Source organism: Bos grunniens, chromosome 25 (genome assembly GCF_055505025.1).
Source record: "Bos grunniens cultivar Pamir isolate PY7600 chromosome 25, Bosgru_T2T1.0, whole genome shotgun sequence".
Lineage (NCBI taxonomy): Eukaryota > Metazoa > Chordata > Mammalia > Artiodactyla > Bovidae > Bos > Bos grunniens.
The window spans coordinates 6,904,107-6,920,297 of record NC_141189.1 but is presented as its reverse complement, the minus strand read 5'-3'; the positions used below and the strand labels follow the sequence as shown (position 1 = coordinate 6,920,297).

Below are 16,191 nucleotides of genomic sequence, written 5' to 3'. Positions count from 1 at the left end.
CTCCAACCCCTCAACCTGCTCATATTTTTCCTGCTGCAGATTGCAGAACATTCCCTCCCTTGAGCATATTTGCAGGGGTGCAGGCTAACTTCTCTGTTTTGCCATATAAGCAGAAAGAGCAATCCCCCTCCCCCAAGTATGATAATGGTCAGGATCACTCCCCATCTGGTTTTGTGACATCTTTTGTGGTCTGCACAGGTCTTTTTCTGCTGTTTGCGGCCGAAACATTATTTCTGGGAAGGAATTTGAAGTTGACTGTCGGGGGAAAGGGTAAAATCAGAAGTAGAAATTCCCTGGCAGTCTGGTGGTTAGGTTAGGACTCCTTGCTTCCAGTGCAGGGGGCATGGGTTCTATGCTTGTTCAGCGAACTAAAGTCCCATATGTCATGTGGACAAAAAAAAGAAGAAGAAAGAAGTGGGGATCAAGCGTGGAGGTTGAATGAGTTTGTTCCGTGTCCCCATCCCAGAGGAGCTGAGAAGGCTTATGTGACAGGAATAAGGTTTAAGTAGTTTTACTTCTTGGTCTGCACCATGGAATGACCGCAGTGACATTCTCCCAGGGCCATGTGAGGAATGCAAAGAGGTCGGATAAGGGAACTACCTGCAGCAGCTCTGGGCAGTGACTGACCAATGAGGTGGTTGTCCGGGAAATTGGTTCCCGCTGTACCCCCATCTACTGCCCCTTCTGCAAGTTTCAGGTTGGAGCATTAATGGTAACCATCCCCAGGCAAGAAAAGTTCTGCTGGACTTAGAGGGAGCTTGTACACTGGGAAAGCCTGGTGCTGGGATGATAACATTAGAAGAAGGGGCCACAGAGAAGAGGCAGAAAAGAATAAAGTTCCAGCGGACAGTGTTGGCAGCTGCCAGCAACCCTCAAAAGGGCCCCTCCTCTTGGCACCTGTGTCCTTACTGGCCCTGAAACTCACTAAAGGTTTGCCCTGGGGAATTCCCTGGTGGTGCAGTGGTTGGGACTCCATGCTCTCACTGCCAAGGTCCAGGTTCAATCCCTGGTTAGGGAACTAAGAGCCCACAGGCTGTGCTGTGCAGCCAAAAAAAAAAAAAAAAAGACTTATCCTGGGCCAGTTGGCAGCTACCTACTAAGGACTAGCCTTGAATGGAGCCACCTTATTGACAAGCGTGGGCAGAGCTTGTGGCCTCAGGCCAGTGGGGTCAAGAGGTCAGACAGGCCATGCGAGGCAGCACGTAGCGCCCCACCCCCTCCACCTCTGGCTTCCCGGACCTGCCACCTACTGCCAGGATGGGGACAGACCCGGGGAAGTACGGGGCTCCCAGGAAAATAGGAAAGACCAAGAGCCAGGTTGTGGTTTCAGTTCTTGCCAGTGAGGTTGAAAAATACACAAGACTTGGACCCAGTGAGAACCAGGGGCCAGCCCCCATTCCATCTTCATGGCTCCCACCACCCTCCTTGTCCAGTGGACTCTGCTGTCATGGAGTCCCCACGAGACCCGGAGAATTCATGTCTTCCCCCTAAATTCTCCAGTCCATCCTGTCCCTGTTTGGTACATGTAAAAGGAGGTATCCATCCTCCAGCTGGTCCCGGCACTGCGGCTGGGCAGCATGCCAAGATGAGTCTCAGTGTCTCTGCGGCATGGTGCTGCCCCCAAGTTTAGGTTGAACTCTGAATTCCTCCAGCTTTGGGGCCTCAGACTGGCCCTGTGACATCCTTAGATCTGAGTTGAGCTCTGGACAGTTCCTCTAGCCCCTGAGATGTTACCGCTGGCCCTGGAGTGTCCGTGGGACAGGCTGGCACTGAGCTGGTGGCCCGTCGACAGGGGTTGGGAGTGGCGGCGTGGAAGGCATGGCGCAGGCAGTGATGGTGAGCGAGATGGTGGACGTGCCCGGGGTGATAGCACCAGGTCACCTGTCCCCTCTCCTGCAGGCCTCCCCTGTGTACAGAGTCAGCTTTCCCCGCAGGAAATTGGAGTAGATTCGGAAAAGCTTGGACAAAGCATCAACAGTGAATGCTCGGAGTGGGGCTGCGGAGGGGGTTGCATCTGGAAGGGAGATGGCTTCTTTCTGCAAAGAGAGGACTAAAGGTTAGTGCAGTGCCAGGGGCTCCGGCAGGAGATGGGTTTCAGGGTAGAATGGCTGGGGGGTTTCCTTGGCAGGGCCCTTCTCTCACTTTACAGAAACAGCAACCCCAGGGGCAAGGAAGGGGCCAGACACACCTGGGCTCCCAGCGCCCGAAGCAGGGAGGTGAGACTGCGGAGGCCGCTGACAGCTTTGTCCACGTGCAGCCGCAGGGCCTCGCATGGCTGGGACGCGTTGGCCAATAGGGCCTGGCCCCGCAGGATAGCTTCTGAGAGCAGGGCCAGGCCCTGCCAGACTTCCAGAGCCTGCTGCTGGACCTAAAGGGAGCAGAGACTTGGAGTCAACTAGCCCAAGCCAGCCTCTCCCTCCTCCCATTCAGCAGCCCCATGCAAACAGAAGTTTTTTAGAATGAATGAACATTCACCCTCATCTTTGCTGTTCCATTTCTTCTCTCTCTAGCATTCTCCTGACCATCCTATGAGGTTCCCAAAATGAGACTTCCCAAGAGGAAGGAACCCGTGAACTCACCTCCATCCTCTTCCAGGCATAGAAGTTAACCTTGGTGTCTGGCACAGTGATATTCTCATTGAAGCTGCAGCCTTCTGCACAGCCCATCTGAAATGCACAAGCCTGGAGTCAGGGGCCCCAGGGCCTCCATCCGGCTTAGCCCCTCACTAGCTTCCACTTAGGCACTGGGACTACCACTCCTAGGACTTTTACTGGGGACTTTGACTCCTTGCTTCCACCCCTGAACCAAGCACCAGGTTCCTGGATCTTGCGGCGGGGTGGGGGGTGGGGGGTGGGGTGGGGGGGGGGTGGGGGGGTGTTGACCCTGGAGCCCCAAGTGTGAGTTCTGTGGAAGGTCTTGGGGAGGGGACCTCACCGTGGCATTTTCGGCCTCCCTGGCCTCCAGGATGTACCTCTCCAGGACTCGGCTGTCACAGATGAGGCGTGCGGGGGCGCCCAGGACTGGGAAGCCCAAAGGAAACAGCAGAAAGGACAGCATCAGCAGCGGAGTACAGTCTAGGAAAGAGAGCCGGGCTGCGGATGAGGTGGATTCTCGCAGAAGGGCTGGTTTGGACGGCAGGTTCACCCATCCTGCTGCGCAGCCCCCAGTGAGTCCTCCCCACCTGGACCTTGGGAGCGCTCAGGCTCTGCCTCCGCGTTCATTCAATCCCGCGGCCGTGTGCACACCCCACCCCCCTCCAGCTACCGGCATCCACTTCTCCCGGCCAAACTTCAATCCCGGTGTGACAGCGGCGTCCCTTCTCGCAGATCCGGGTTGTGGCTCCCAGACCCAGGTGTCTGAGTCTTCCTCGGCACCCACAGAGCCGCGCCTCTTCTCCCTGAACCCCCAGCCCTCCGCCCCGTCTCCGGCTCAGGTTCCGACTCTCCCCGGGGGACTCCTAGAGCCCGACAGACCAGCAGGTGAAGGCTGCCCCACCCCCCTTGCCCTTCCGGGGTCCTTGGCAAGTCTCAAGTCCTTGAACCGGGCCAACTCGGGGCCAAGAGCCCCAGCGGTAAATTCCTCCTCAAACAGCGCTGCCCCGGCCGAGAGTACTCACCGCGCGCCCCCATCTCCGTGCCTCGCCTGACCCCTCAGCGACCTGGGGCTCGGCGGGTGCCTGCGCCGAGGCCCCGCATCCCGGGAAGATCGACGGGGCAGGGCCGCCCCGCCGGCCGAACGAGGGGGCCGCGGTCCCCGGGCGCCGAGCGGGGTCGGGGCAGAGCGCGCAGAGCCCGGGGCCAGGGTCTGGAGGACGGCGCGGCGAGGCGACCGGCGGGGTTGGCCCGGGGACTGTTGGCCCGGGGACTGCGGCGGCGGCCGGGGGTCGGGGCTGTTATCAGCTGTGTGCGTGCGGGTGGGGGGTTGGGGGGAGGCTGTGTGCGTGAGGGGTCGCGGGAGGTGGGGACCGGAGGGGTCACAGCCGGGGCAGGACGCCTGGGTCGGGGGCTCGCCGGGGCGGAGCTGCCTGCCGTCCGACCCCCGGGTTCCGGGAGGTGCGGCTGGGTGCGCGCCGCGGGACGGGCACAAGGCTGCCCTGGGAGAGCAGTGCCATTCTGCTGGGAGCGCCTGGGGACCCCGACATCCCCTCCACCCCCTAGAGATGGGCCTGTCTGGGTTCTTGCAAGGCAGTCAGGAAGATGCTGGCTGGGCAAGTCAGTGGTGGCCTTCTCACGGTCCCGGTTCTTCTGGAAACCGGTGTTGTTCGAGTTGAGGGATTTAATATGGGTGGTGCACAGAGCAAGACACTTGGTGAGGTCTTCTCCTCCCACTCCTCACTTTTGAGGACCCTGAAAGCCCAGAAATTGAACTTTTAGGTCAGTGTGCCTGGCAAAATTCTTAAGAATCTGAAATACAATGAACCCCCAAAGGGATGGCACCGGGGGTCTGCAGCTAAGCCTCTGTGGTTTCTAGGAAGCCCTGGGGCAGGGAGCGAACTCCAGGGAGCAGGAGTCCAAGGCTTGCTTACCTCTCAAACCTTGGGAAGTGGCCTGAGTGTCTAGGCCTCAATGCTCTAACCTGTCAAATGGGCCTCCTGAAAGCACCATCCCTGTTCATGTTGCTTTCACAAATGCGAAACCCTGACAAATGCTGGTGGTTATTTATATGTTCATTCACTCCCTCCCCAGTCCCATAATATTAGATCTATTTTATTCATGCATTTAGTCCCTTCTTGGTGCAAGTCAACTGACTACAAACTTTTCAGGACAGAAACATGCATTGAGACTTAACTCCTGCCTCCTGGAGTTTGTAGCTTACAGTAGATATAGGATGGGTACGTGGAGCCATGTGTGAGGACTGGGGTGTGCAGAGCTGAGCTATGAGAGTTTGGAAGAGGGGGTGGTCACCTCTAGCTGGGGAATCGAGGAGGATTTGATGCAGGAGGTCAAAACAAGCTCAGCCTTGAAGGGCAGGCAGGATTTCATTGGGAAAAGATGTGAGGTGGATGGGGGAGGCCGTTCTAGCCCTGTGTTGGTGGGTCAAGTGTTTTGGGGTGAAGGGTGGGGTGTGGGAGGGAGAGGTGGATATCAGGCTAGGGTGCTGCTTAGGGAGAGGTCATGTTGTGAAGGGCCTTGAGTGCCACTCTGAAGAACTGGGACTTTGGAACGAGTGGGAAATATTCATTCATTCAAGAAATATACATATAAGAGTACCTACTTGGACTTCCCTGGTGGCATAGTAGATAATAATCCACCTGCCAGTGCTGGGGACACAGGTTCGATCCCTGGTCCAGGAAGCATGGAGCTACTGAGCCTGTGCACCGCAACTACTGAGCCCACGTGCTGCAACTACTTTTGAAGCCCTCACGACCTGGAGCCTGTGCTCCACAAGAGAAGCCACTGCAGCGAGAAGCCCACACACCACAACAAAGAGTAGCCCTGGCTCGCTGCAACTAGAAAAAGCCGGGGCAGCAATGAAGACCCGGGACAGCCAAGGAAAAAAAAAAAAGAATACTTACTGTTGGCCAGGAACCTGGAGATAGAGCAGTGAATAAAAAGGACAAGACTGCCTGCCCTGGTGGAGCTGACATTCTAGAGGAGGATGGATGGCAAACACGAAAATGAATAAAAGATAGAGGCTCTCCAGTGGTAAAAAGCTTCGAAGGCCCAGGAATCTTGGAGGAGGTGGCAATTTTGGACGAAGCAGGCAGAATGCCTACTGAGAAGAAGGTGACAAAGTGAGGGAGATGAGGGGCGATCAAAGAGGGTTCAGACAGATGAATGGGAGGGGCAGGAGGCAGAGGCTTGAAGGTAATAATGAGGCCCCGACCTGCTCCCCTGCCCTCTGCTCACCCACAGCCTGCTCTCAGGGCCTCCCCCAAAACCTGGTGTGCCGGCTGCCAGTCTGCATACCCCACTGTGCCCCCTGATCCCGGTTTCCCCCTCAGCACCCAGGCGGCCTCCCAGCCCCACATGGCCCTCGGAGCCCAGCCCTGGGACAGGATCCCAGCTGTGGGACAAACACACGCACACTCACGTCCACACACGTCCGCACATGCGTTCTGTCCTGACTTCCCACACGCCTCAGCCTCTGCTCTCCGGGTCCCCAGACTCCTGCGTCACTGCCCTGACCTGACCACGGAGAGGGGGCCGGGGGGGATGGCGGGGAGTAGACACAGCCGGAGGAGAGGGAGGAGAGGAGGAGCTGTTCGGGCTGTGGGACCTGCCTCTCCCCTCACGCCAGCTTGGCAGAGGTTCCCCAGGCCCCTGCCTTCGAGAAAGGTAGATGGGCCCTGGGCAATAGCCCCTAGGTGCTGGGGCCTGCCGGACAAGGGTGACGTTGGTTCATCCGCTGGAGCATTTGGAAAGAGCTGCGATTGCAGCCCGGGAGAGAAGGCAGAGGAGACAAGGGGAGAGATGGAACCTCCGTCCAATCCCTAAGCCCTAGTAATCCTACCAAGAAGGCAGAGGCTGATTTGGGGGCCAACTTAAACCCAGCTGTTGATGGATACCACCCAGCAGGGCCCATCAATCCAGCCTGGACAGCAGGGCACCCTGAGGAGCAGGAAGCTACCTGGGACTCCCCCTCCGATGCTTAGTGCCCCACTGCCAGAGCCCCCTCCATCTGCCTGTTTATATTTCTCTGGCATGGTGCTGGCCCAGTGCCAGGGCGACTGTAGAAGGTCACCACGCTGTCCCCTCCAGATATCCCCAACTGGATGGTGGGGGTGGAGACAGGCTGGAGTCATCCTGGCAGCCACTAGAGTAACTTTCCCGCTGAACAAACAGCCTTATTCGGGGTATTACCATGAGCACGAGCCTGCAGTGGCTCCCGGTTCCTAGGAACTAAGACCCTCTGTGCTCTGCCACCCACCCACCTTTCCAGCCTGTTCTCCCACTTCGTTCACCCCCATGCCCACATCACAGGAGCTCACTGACATGATTTGCTGCCTCCTGCCCTTCGCTCACTCTCTGCCTTCCACCTGGATCACCCTCGCCCTCCCACACTATCGCTCCCTTTCTTCAAGTGTTACCTCCTCTACAAAGCCTTCCCAGATGCCCCGGCAGAAAGCTGTCTCCCTGCTCTGGGCTACCGTTCTTTATGTACATCTTTTATGTCTCAGCAATACGTGAACCGTGAACTTCCTGAAGTTCAAGCTGGTTTTAGAAAAGGCAGAGGAACCAGAGATCAAATTGCCAATATCCGCTGGATCATGGATAAAGCAAGAGAGTTCCAGAAAAACATCTATTTCTGCTTTATTGACTATGCCAAAGCCTTTGACTGTGTGGATCACAATAAACTGTGGAAAATTCTGAAAGAGATGGGAATACCAGACCACCTGACCTGCCTCTTGAGAAATCTGTATGCAGGTCAGGAAGCAACAGTTAGAACTGGACATGGAACAATAGACTGGTTCCAAATAGGAAAAGGAGTACGTCAAGGCTGTATATTATCACCCTGCTTATTTAACTTATATGCAGAGTACATCATGAGAAATGCTGGACTGGAAGAAACACAAGCTGGAATCAAGATTGCCGGGAGAAATATCAATAACCTCAGATATGCAGATGACACCACCCTTATGGCAGAAAGTGAAGAGGAACTCAAAAGCCTCTTGATGAAAGTGAAAGTGGAGAGTGAAAAAGTTGGCTTAAAGCTCAACATTCAGAAAACAAAGATCATGGCATCCGGTCCCACCACTTCATGGGAAATAGATGGGGAAACAGTGGAAACAGTGTCAGACTTTATTTTGGGGGGCTCCCAAATCACTGCAGATGGTGACTGCAGCCATGAAATTAAAAGACGCTTACTCCTTGGAAGGAAAGTTATGACTAACCTAGATAGCATATTCAAAAGCAGAGACATTACTTTGCCAACAAAGGTCGGTCTAGTCAAGGCTGTGGTTTTTCCTGTGGTCATGTATGGATGTGAGAGTTGGACTTGAAGAAGGCTGAGCGCGGAAGAATTGATGCTTTTGAACTGTGGTGTTGGAGAAGACTCTTGAGAGTCCCTTGGACTGCAAGGAGATCCAACCAGTCCATTCTGAAGGAGATCAGCCCTGGGATTTCTTTGGAGGGAATGATGCTAAAGCTGAAACTCCAGTACTTTGGCCACCTGATGCGAAGAGTTGACTCATTGGAAAAGACTCTGATGCTGGGAGGGATTGGGGGCAGGAGGAGAAGGGGACGACAGAGGATGAGATGGCTGGATGGCATCACTGACTCGATGGATGTGAGTCTGAGTGAACTCCGGGAGTTGGTGATGGACAGGGAGGCCTGGCGTGCTGCGATTCATGGGGTCGCAAAGAGTCGGACACGACTGAGTGACTGAACTTAACTTACTTATGTCTCAGAGCTTCCCTGGTGGTTCAGATGGTTCTGCCTGCAGTGAGGGAGACCTGAGTTCGACCCCTGGGTTGGGAAGATTGCCTGGAGAAGGGAATAGCAACCCACTCCCGTATTCTTGCCTGGAGAATTCTATGGAGAGAATGAACCTGGTGGGCTACAGTCCATGGGGTTGCAAAGAGTCAGACATGACTGAGCGACTAAGACTTCTACTTTATGCCTCAAGCCTCCCCTCTTGGGGCCACCATGTACAGCTGTCAAGGTTGAGCACTGCACAGCTCCAGGGGCCGCCATTCATTTGGACCCTGATGAGAATGGTATTCTCTGGAGTCGTGCAGCACAGGTGCTCTGTTAATCGGAGGAGAGAGAAAAGGACAAAGCATAGGCAGGTCTTGTTCATCTTGGTGCCAGTGGGCACCTGGCCTGTTGCCTGTTTATGGTCTTCGCTCAAGTGTGGCTTGCAGAGTGTGCTCCGTCCACTCCAAATACCTCAACCAGAGGATGGGAGGCCTAGAGGGAGGAAGTGAGCCCCTCATCTTCTGCATGCTTGCTGGAGCCGTGCCTGGACAACCTAGCTCTGGGTTTGCCGGGGCTTGAGAGGCCTCCATCTACTTCCTGAGCAGGGAGCCCGCAAGGCGAGGCCTCAAAAGGGACAGTCGTGACCACAGGATGGCGGGGGTGGAGACAAGCTGGAGTTGTCCCAGCAGCCGGTTCAGATTGAAACTCCAAGCAGCAAATTTACAGCCCCCCTGAGCTAGCGCAGACCCCCAGGAAGCACGAAGTCCCAGCTGCCTGGAGTCGTGTTGGGGCGGAGAAGGGGGGGCCTCTGGACCTTTCCGCCCTCCTCCTTTCCAATCAGTAGCTTCTCACCCAGGCTTGGGAGCTCTGCCAGGGGCCCAGACCTTCTGTGCTGGGAAGTGGGGTGGCTTGGACCTCGGAGGGTGTGATGGGGAGGGCTTCCTGATGCTTGGGGAACTGGGAAGGGAGTGAGGACTCGGAGTAGGGATTCCTGCTGGGAAGTCCTGTGCGGAGGTCAGCTTGGAGAAACGGAGGCAATCTGTGCTTACTTGGCCACAAGGTAGCCTCTAGGACCAGATGTTTGGGTTCTGTTCTCAGCGAGCAGCTCTGCCGCTTCAGGAGCCCAACGAGGCTTGTCTGATAAACAAGGGAGCCCAGATTTGGTGACCTGGTGAGCTCTGCCACTTACCAGCACACAACGTGAACAGGTGACCTTATGTCTGAGCCTGGGGATGGCAGAAGAAACGATAGTAACTGCTTGCCAGGGCTGTTGTGTGATTATGTAACGCCCGGCACGAGGTAATCAATACGTGCTACCTATTATCACTGCACCCTTGGCTTTACTATCCCTGCTGTTTGTCCTCTCTTTGCAGGCCTGGAGACCAGATCGCCAACATACTCTTCAGCCTTCCTCCAGCGTCCGCCACCGCTCCTTCTGGGGAGGTGGGCATGGGTTCGTGACACCTTATCCCTGGTGTTGTAGCTGCCTCACTAAGCCACCCACTAGCAAAGGTCACGGGGTCAGGGGGTGTGGATGGAGGATGGGAGTCTCTCTGGGTGGACACATCCACTGCTCTTTGGAGAAAGTTGCCGCAGAAACACAACTGATTGGAGCTGGGGGTGGGTCAAGACATAGACATCAAGGCAATGCTCACACTCAGTTTATTCAAAGCCTGGAGACAACCAGGGCTTTCTTGTCCCCTTAACATGGGTGTCCTCCCAAGGGAGGCCCAGAGACATCCCAAGGACCCTGAACTGAATGAGGCCTTTGGGCGCACCCTGGACAGGCCCCGAAGCATTACCAGGCCACCTTCTTTGGTTACTAGTCTCGACTCTCCCCCAGTGCTTGAGTCCTTGCAGGAGGGCACGCAAAGCACCAAGACCTCCACCTCCAGATGCACCTCCCCAGCTCAGGTTTCTGTGAAGCGTCAGCCACATCCTAGGATCTCCTGTTCTCAGGTACGGCTGAATGTTCCCAAGCTCCTTCACACACCCTTTACCGGAAGGATGTCCTTTACCCATGTCCTTCCCATCCTTTACCAGAAGACAGAGCTGCTAAATTGGCCGCAGTAGCTTTCCTGTCCAAACAAAAATAAAACATCAATTCAAAAGCACCCATAAGTGTCATTTAGGAAGATGGAGTCTTAAGTGGTCATTTTCATAGACTTCTCTCTTGGTGGGATAACCTTTGCCTCATCCCCAAACCTGCAGTGGGTCATCTCTTCCCTTCAGAACTACATTTACACACGCCTCTAGTCCATCTTCTCCATAGGCTCCAGGGTTTGTTCTCCCGGCTCCTGACCAAGCACCAAGAACTCACCAGGACAGAGTGCAAGGAACTTCCTAGAAGGATCATCCACCCATCCAGACCAGTTCCTGGGTCCTGAGGGCCCATCTTCTTTCCCGCCGCCAGTGCCACAAAAGTAAAAGCCAGCAGGACTAAGAACCCAGCCTTGTAGATCAAACACACACAAACCACCTTCCTTCCCCTCTCCCCATCCCCATGTAGAGGACCAAACTATTCCTTAGCAAAATGACTCACACTACCAACAGTTTCCCCTCTTTCGGGAGCCCTTGCTAATGCCAGGCTCCAAGCACTATGTAAATTAATTCTTTCCAAATCTGTCTGTCCTTTTTTCTATTAGTTTTTAGAGGCCCAGGGGTTCGTACCTCTCTGGGCAGACCTGGTGCCTAACAGAGATTCCGCACAAGCAGTGAATTCTCAATAACACTAGAGATGAGGTCTACTCCCACCTCCAAGACAAGCATTTCAAATCTGACCTTGGGGGAACTGTTTTTGAAGTAGGAGGTCATTTTGCGCTCATTGTGGGCTCCATAGCTGTTGAGCAAAAAGAAGGGAGGGGAACTGCACCTGGACATCCTTTCTGCCCCCATCACCTTCCAGCTTCCCAAGCTGTGATGGAAGACACTGCAGAGAACCCAGAGGGCGGGGGAGCAGAGGTGGCTGGTGGCCTCCCTGCAGAGCTCCCTGCCCCATCCACCAGGCGTGCACTCGGACAGATGCAGGCACTTTCCCCGCACCCCCTACCTGCCCCATCGGTGGCAATGTCTAGGGGCTGTTTCTGCCACTGAGGGAAGCCCCACTGGCAAGCAGTGAGAGAATATGGAGCAGAAACAACAAATAAGCTGGAAGATGTGGCAGCCGAAACAAACCAAATGCAAAAGGGCTGCTGCTACCACCTCTGCTGGGCCTGGGCCAGGAGCACAGAGACCAGAGCACATACGTGCAAGGACACACACAACTCCCGCCAGCTCCCTGCTGGCTCCCCCGTTCCTGGGGCCTCCTGGGCAAGGGAGCCTTGCAGTCAAGGCTGATAGGGAAATTGGGATGGGGGGATTTGGGGGCATCTGATAGAATCGTCTCCGTCAAATCTCCCCAATGCTTCCTACTTTGTAGCTGCCGAGTGACCCTCCAGTCCTACAACACACCCTGTTAGTGAATCCCCTTTGTACACGCTGATGCCTTTGCCTGATGTGGCCTCTCCCCTCTCTTCTGCCTGGCAAACTCCTCTTCATACTTCAAAACCCAGGTCAAAGGTGAAACCATCTCAGACCTCAGCAGGAAGTTAGCCATTTCCTTCTCTGCGCTTCTCTATTGTGGCTGTTCTTACCTCTTACATCACACATCTTATTCACTGCACGAAAACTGGTATATCCACCTTCCCAACTAAATGGTGAACTCCTTGAAGGCAGGGGCCATTTTATACCCACCTTTGTATCCCCAGGGCCCAGCCCAGGTCTGTGGCTCACAGAAGGCACCTGGGCTGTGTTTAGTCATTAGAACGAAGCCCCAGTCCTTCTGTGAAGAGTTTGCTTTCCTGTGCGACTGGCAGTCACTTCCACAGCATGAGTCCCTCCTCAGCAGGAACCTTCAAGCCAGAGGGAGAGGTTTTGCCAAATGAGAAGGCTGATTTTCAGAATCCCAAACCAAACTGCCTTCAAGCAAACTAGAACCAAATTCAGTTACTAACCTTTAAATCAAAGTCTTTCAAGCTCTTGTGACCTCCCCCAACAGTAAAATCGATGTCATAACTAGCACACGTCTATATACATGTCTATAAAAGTGCCAACAAAATATTACCATGGAAGTTACTTTTTACTTGATTTTTAAAAAGGTTTTGACCTAGTAAGTCAAGACCCACATATGGGTCATCAACTGCTCTGATAAACATTGCTTTAGACGACTCGTTTGATAAATACAAAAAATCAGATCCTCCTAGAAATATCCAAGCAAATAAGTGCTTATGACCTGTGTGCCCAGTAAGTCAGAGGGAAGGCTTTTCTTTCCCACTTAGAACAGCCCAGCCACAGGGTGTGAAGGGCTCTGAACCACAGCTGTTTAGAACACTTTGGATCCCCCAGGACCAGGGATCAAATGAAGCCGTGTCAATCCCTCCCACAACCTAATACAAAAGAGGCTCCATCTTTGTGTTTCTCTCTCCTTAAGCCCTCATCCTTCCTGTGCCCAGGAACTACCAACAGAGAAGCTGATAGTTTCCTCACACACAATTAGACCCCAGCTGCTTGCCAGCAGGCAGGAATATCTACTTTATTCTGCCTTCTTCTGCAAGGATGAAATATTTTAAAACAAACACTGGGGCTGTCAGGCTTCTGCACTGCACTAACGTTTGTCTTATGTTGCAGTGTCTGTAGGACAATTTATGTTCTTTCTATGAAAGCAGGAAACACCAGGGTTCCCCTCCTGTATCTAAATCTTTGTCAAGTTTCTTCCTACTCTCCTCTCCAGAATTTACACAGGGGAGAGGCAGTGCAGCGGGGTGGGTGGCCAGGCAGCAACATAACTTGAAACTTTTTATTGTACAGGACAATGGCTACAGACCACAAAGATCCAGGAAGACCCACTGCTTGGGCCCAACAAAAGATGGTAATTGCCCTCTCAATTCAGAGTCCTCCGGGCTGCCAGCGGATGGGCTTTTTCCTACATGGCTCTGGTTGAAAGATCCATGACAGTACTCAGGACAAGAAGAGCCACATCTGAGCCCCAGCTGTATGGGGATGGGTGGATAAGGTGGGCCAGCTTCATCTCAGTTACTTGGGCGTGACCCTGAAGACACGGATATGGATGGCAGAGTTGTTGCGGATCCGGGTCAGCGGCTCTCGTGAGTCAGTCTCCGGTTCCAGCTCATCGACAAGCTCCACGGTGGAGGTATTGGCAGCCACTTGCAAGGACCCGAAGCTGCCCGCCTGCAGTTGTAGGGCAATGTTGATGGCTCGGTTGATGGCCAGGCCCAAGCCGTGAATGTAGATCTCACTGCATGCGTTCTGACCCCGCGCCCCTCCGTCCAACAGCTTCTGGCAGCGGGCCAGCTGCGCCTTAAAGTCAGTCTTCATGTTGACATAGATGTCATTGGGCCTCCGGGGCAGGCGGTGGGGAAGCCGCTTCCGCAGGGTGTACTCCACCGGGTCCAGCTCCGCCTCGACGGTCCCGCGGGACTCTCGGTTTTCGGCCATGCTGTGTGCCCTGGCACGGGAAAGGGACGAGATCAACCAAGGGTGAGGAGCGACCCACGCTTCCTTCCCCACCCGGTTTCCAGCCCAAAGGGTGCACCCGGGCGGGGGCGCACTCGACGCCCCTCTTCCCTCCCACTCTCAGTCCGTTCCCACTCAACTCCAGCTCCCGCAGCTCCCCTACCCTCAGTTCGCGGACATTCATTACAACGCTCCCCACCTCGGGTCCCTCCACCGCCCCCTTTCCCCAGCACTCCAGCGCCTACTCTCTCCAGTCCCCGTGCTTTCCACGCGCACGCGGCCCGCTCCCCTGCCAGGCCAGTCGAGCGTTGCGCCGACTGGCCGGAGGAGGTGCGCTGCCCGCGACCACCAGGACCCCAGGAGGGAAGAGGGGCGCGCCACACAGACACCGGAATGCTGAAGCCCTGTAGGCGCGGGGCGTCGGAAAAGGGTGCCGAGTGCGCACGCGCGCCCGTCCCCCCTGCCGCGGCCAGGCCTGAGGGATCCACGAATCGCTTTCCCGGCCTGCGTTCTCCCCGCCCCTTTCCTCAGAGCTGGCAAAACCGCGCGATGTGTTTGAATAACGCGAGGCTTCCGGGGCTGACGGGATCTACCACGTGTACGCCTCTTAGGCGGGGCGCGGAGGCGGGAGGCGTGTACCAAGTCCGAGTCCGGGGAGGATCTGGGTAGGGGAAGTTCTGGCTTTTTGCGGCCAGTCCAAGTCCCCGGTTCGCGAGGGTGGCTGGCGGGGGGCGGGGGGTGGGGGGCGGGCGGTCCCCAAGGAGAGAATAGAGGAGAGGAGACTTTTGTGGGGGCTTGGAGAATTTGGGAGTCAGGGCCTTCCAAAGATGGTAGGGAGGGCGCCGAGTTCCATAGAACGTGATCGGGAAGGTGTCTGCGTCCGTCGCAGTTCCTCGGGTCAGCAGGCGTGGCGGAGTTGGCAGAACCGACTTCCCGCCCAAGGTTCGCGTCGCCCAAAGACCAAGAGCGGGTAAACGAGTACCGAAGCCCGGTCCTTGTGGGAGGACAGCGCTCTGACACCCCTCTGCAGTTCACGGGGAGCCGTCCTCCCATTCCTCTGGCAGGGCTGACTCTAAGGCCAATCGAGGGCTATGAGCCGTTGTGGTTGAATCGCTATGAACTGCAGCTTGCTAGGCTTCCTTGTCCTTCACTATCTCCGGGGGCTTGCTCAAACTTATGTCCATTGAGTCGGTGATGCCATCCAATCATCTCATCCTCTGTTGGCCCCTTCTCCTGAGCCGTAGGCCTCCCCCTCCCAAGCCTTCACAGCTTCCTTGTGGCCCCCCTGACCCACCCACTCGCACCCCTCAACTGCCTTCCAGCTCTTCGGTCACTGCGACCACTTGGGAGCTGGGACGTACGCCCCCTGGCGGGAAGGGCAGCGCAGCACTTGCGGGGATTGGTGGCTCCCCAAGACCACTGGGAAGGGGCTCTCTGCCCACATTGGTTTAGCTTTTGGAGAATTCCATTCGAAAATGAGTCAGACCTGCATTGGAGACCTCAACTACTCTCCTCGGAAGTTTCCTCATCACTCAAATAGGGATGACAATTCCTATCTTGCTACCGAGTTTCAAAACCCAATGTAACCGTATAAACTGTAAACGTACACGTGTGAATTGGCATTTTTATGTACCCCCAGACCGCTCTCTTTATTGCCTAGGGTGGAGTTTGACCCCAAATAACTAAAGGTTGGAAAGAGGCCAGGCTCTTGCGAACTTAACCTCCCAGCACCATTTAAAGCCTGCACTTCTTTTAAGCTTCAGATTCTTAGGTTTGGTGGCGTTTATTTGGGGGTGAAGAGGAAAGGCTGACTACAATGTCTCAGTAGTGACATCCGAACTGAATTTTATATATATATATATTTGGTTGCCTGGGTCTTAGTTGGGGCACATGGTTCTTTAGTTGCAGTATATGGGATCTAGTTACCTGCCTGGGGATGGAACCCAAGCTCCGTGCATTGGGAGTGTGGAGTCTTAGCCACTAGACATTCAGGGAAGTCCCTGAACTGAATTTTGATGGGCAAACAGGAGTTCTTAAGGGAACCAAGGAGTTTTCTGGAATCACTGAACACTGTTTTTAAAAGAATGGCTGCATAATCTGTTTTCACCTCAAGGAACTAGAAAAAGTAAAGCCAACGGGAAAAGATGGGAAGAAATAAAAAGAGCAAATGTCAATGAAAGTGAACACAGAAGTAAACTCAAACTATAAGCTGGTTCTTTGCAAAGATCAATAAAATTAGTAAGCCTCTAGCAAGACTGAGACAAAAGAAAGAACTAGAGAAAGAAGACTCAAATTACGATTCCCAAAAATGAAAGAAGGA

At 54.8% G+C, this 16,191-nt stretch overlaps 2 protein-coding genes and 1 long non-coding RNA gene across 4 annotated transcripts; all 3 read right to left on the bottom strand.

Moving 5' to 3' along the window:
* Positions 1-1,320: 1,320 nt before the first annotated feature.
* On the bottom strand, positions 1,321-4,111 carry EPO (erythropoietin). The gene is made up of 5 exons (XM_086375585.1): positions 3,978-4,111; positions 2,935-3,187; positions 2,580-2,666; positions 2,189-2,368; positions 1,321-2,036 (listed from the first exon to the last, which is right to left on the bottom strand). The coding sequence occupies exons 1-5, from the start codon at positions 4,109-4,111 to the stop codon at positions 1,878-1,880; spliced, it is 813 nt and encodes a 270-aa protein (XP_086231711.1). The 3' UTR covers positions 1,321-1,877.
* A 5,893-nt stretch (positions 4,112-10,004) lies between these two features.
* Positions 10,005-12,250, bottom strand: LOC147344889 (uncharacterized). The gene is made up of 2 exons (XR_015154368.1): positions 12,093-12,250; positions 10,005-10,438 (listed from the first exon to the last, which is right to left on the bottom strand). It is a non-coding gene; the product is annotated as an uncharacterized LOC147344889 (long non-coding RNA).
* Positions 12,251-13,180: 930 nt separating this feature from the next.
* POP7 (POP7 ribonuclease P/MRP subunit) lies at positions 13,181-14,296 on the bottom strand. 2 transcript variants are annotated; one of them, XM_086374249.1, is made up of 2 exons: positions 14,071-14,296; positions 13,181-13,863 (listed from the first exon to the last, which is right to left on the bottom strand). In XM_086374249.1, the coding sequence occupies exon 2, from the start codon at positions 13,851-13,853 to the stop codon at positions 13,431-13,433; it is 423 nt and encodes a 140-aa protein (XP_086230375.1). In that variant the 5' UTR covers positions 13,854-13,863; positions 14,071-14,296; the 3' UTR covers positions 13,181-13,430. The 2 variants fall into 2 exon arrangements, with proteins under 2 accessions (XP_086230375.1, XP_086230374.1); XM_086374248.1 differs by having other exon boundaries at positions 14,117-14,296.
* Positions 14,297-16,191: the final 1,895 nt, after the last annotated feature.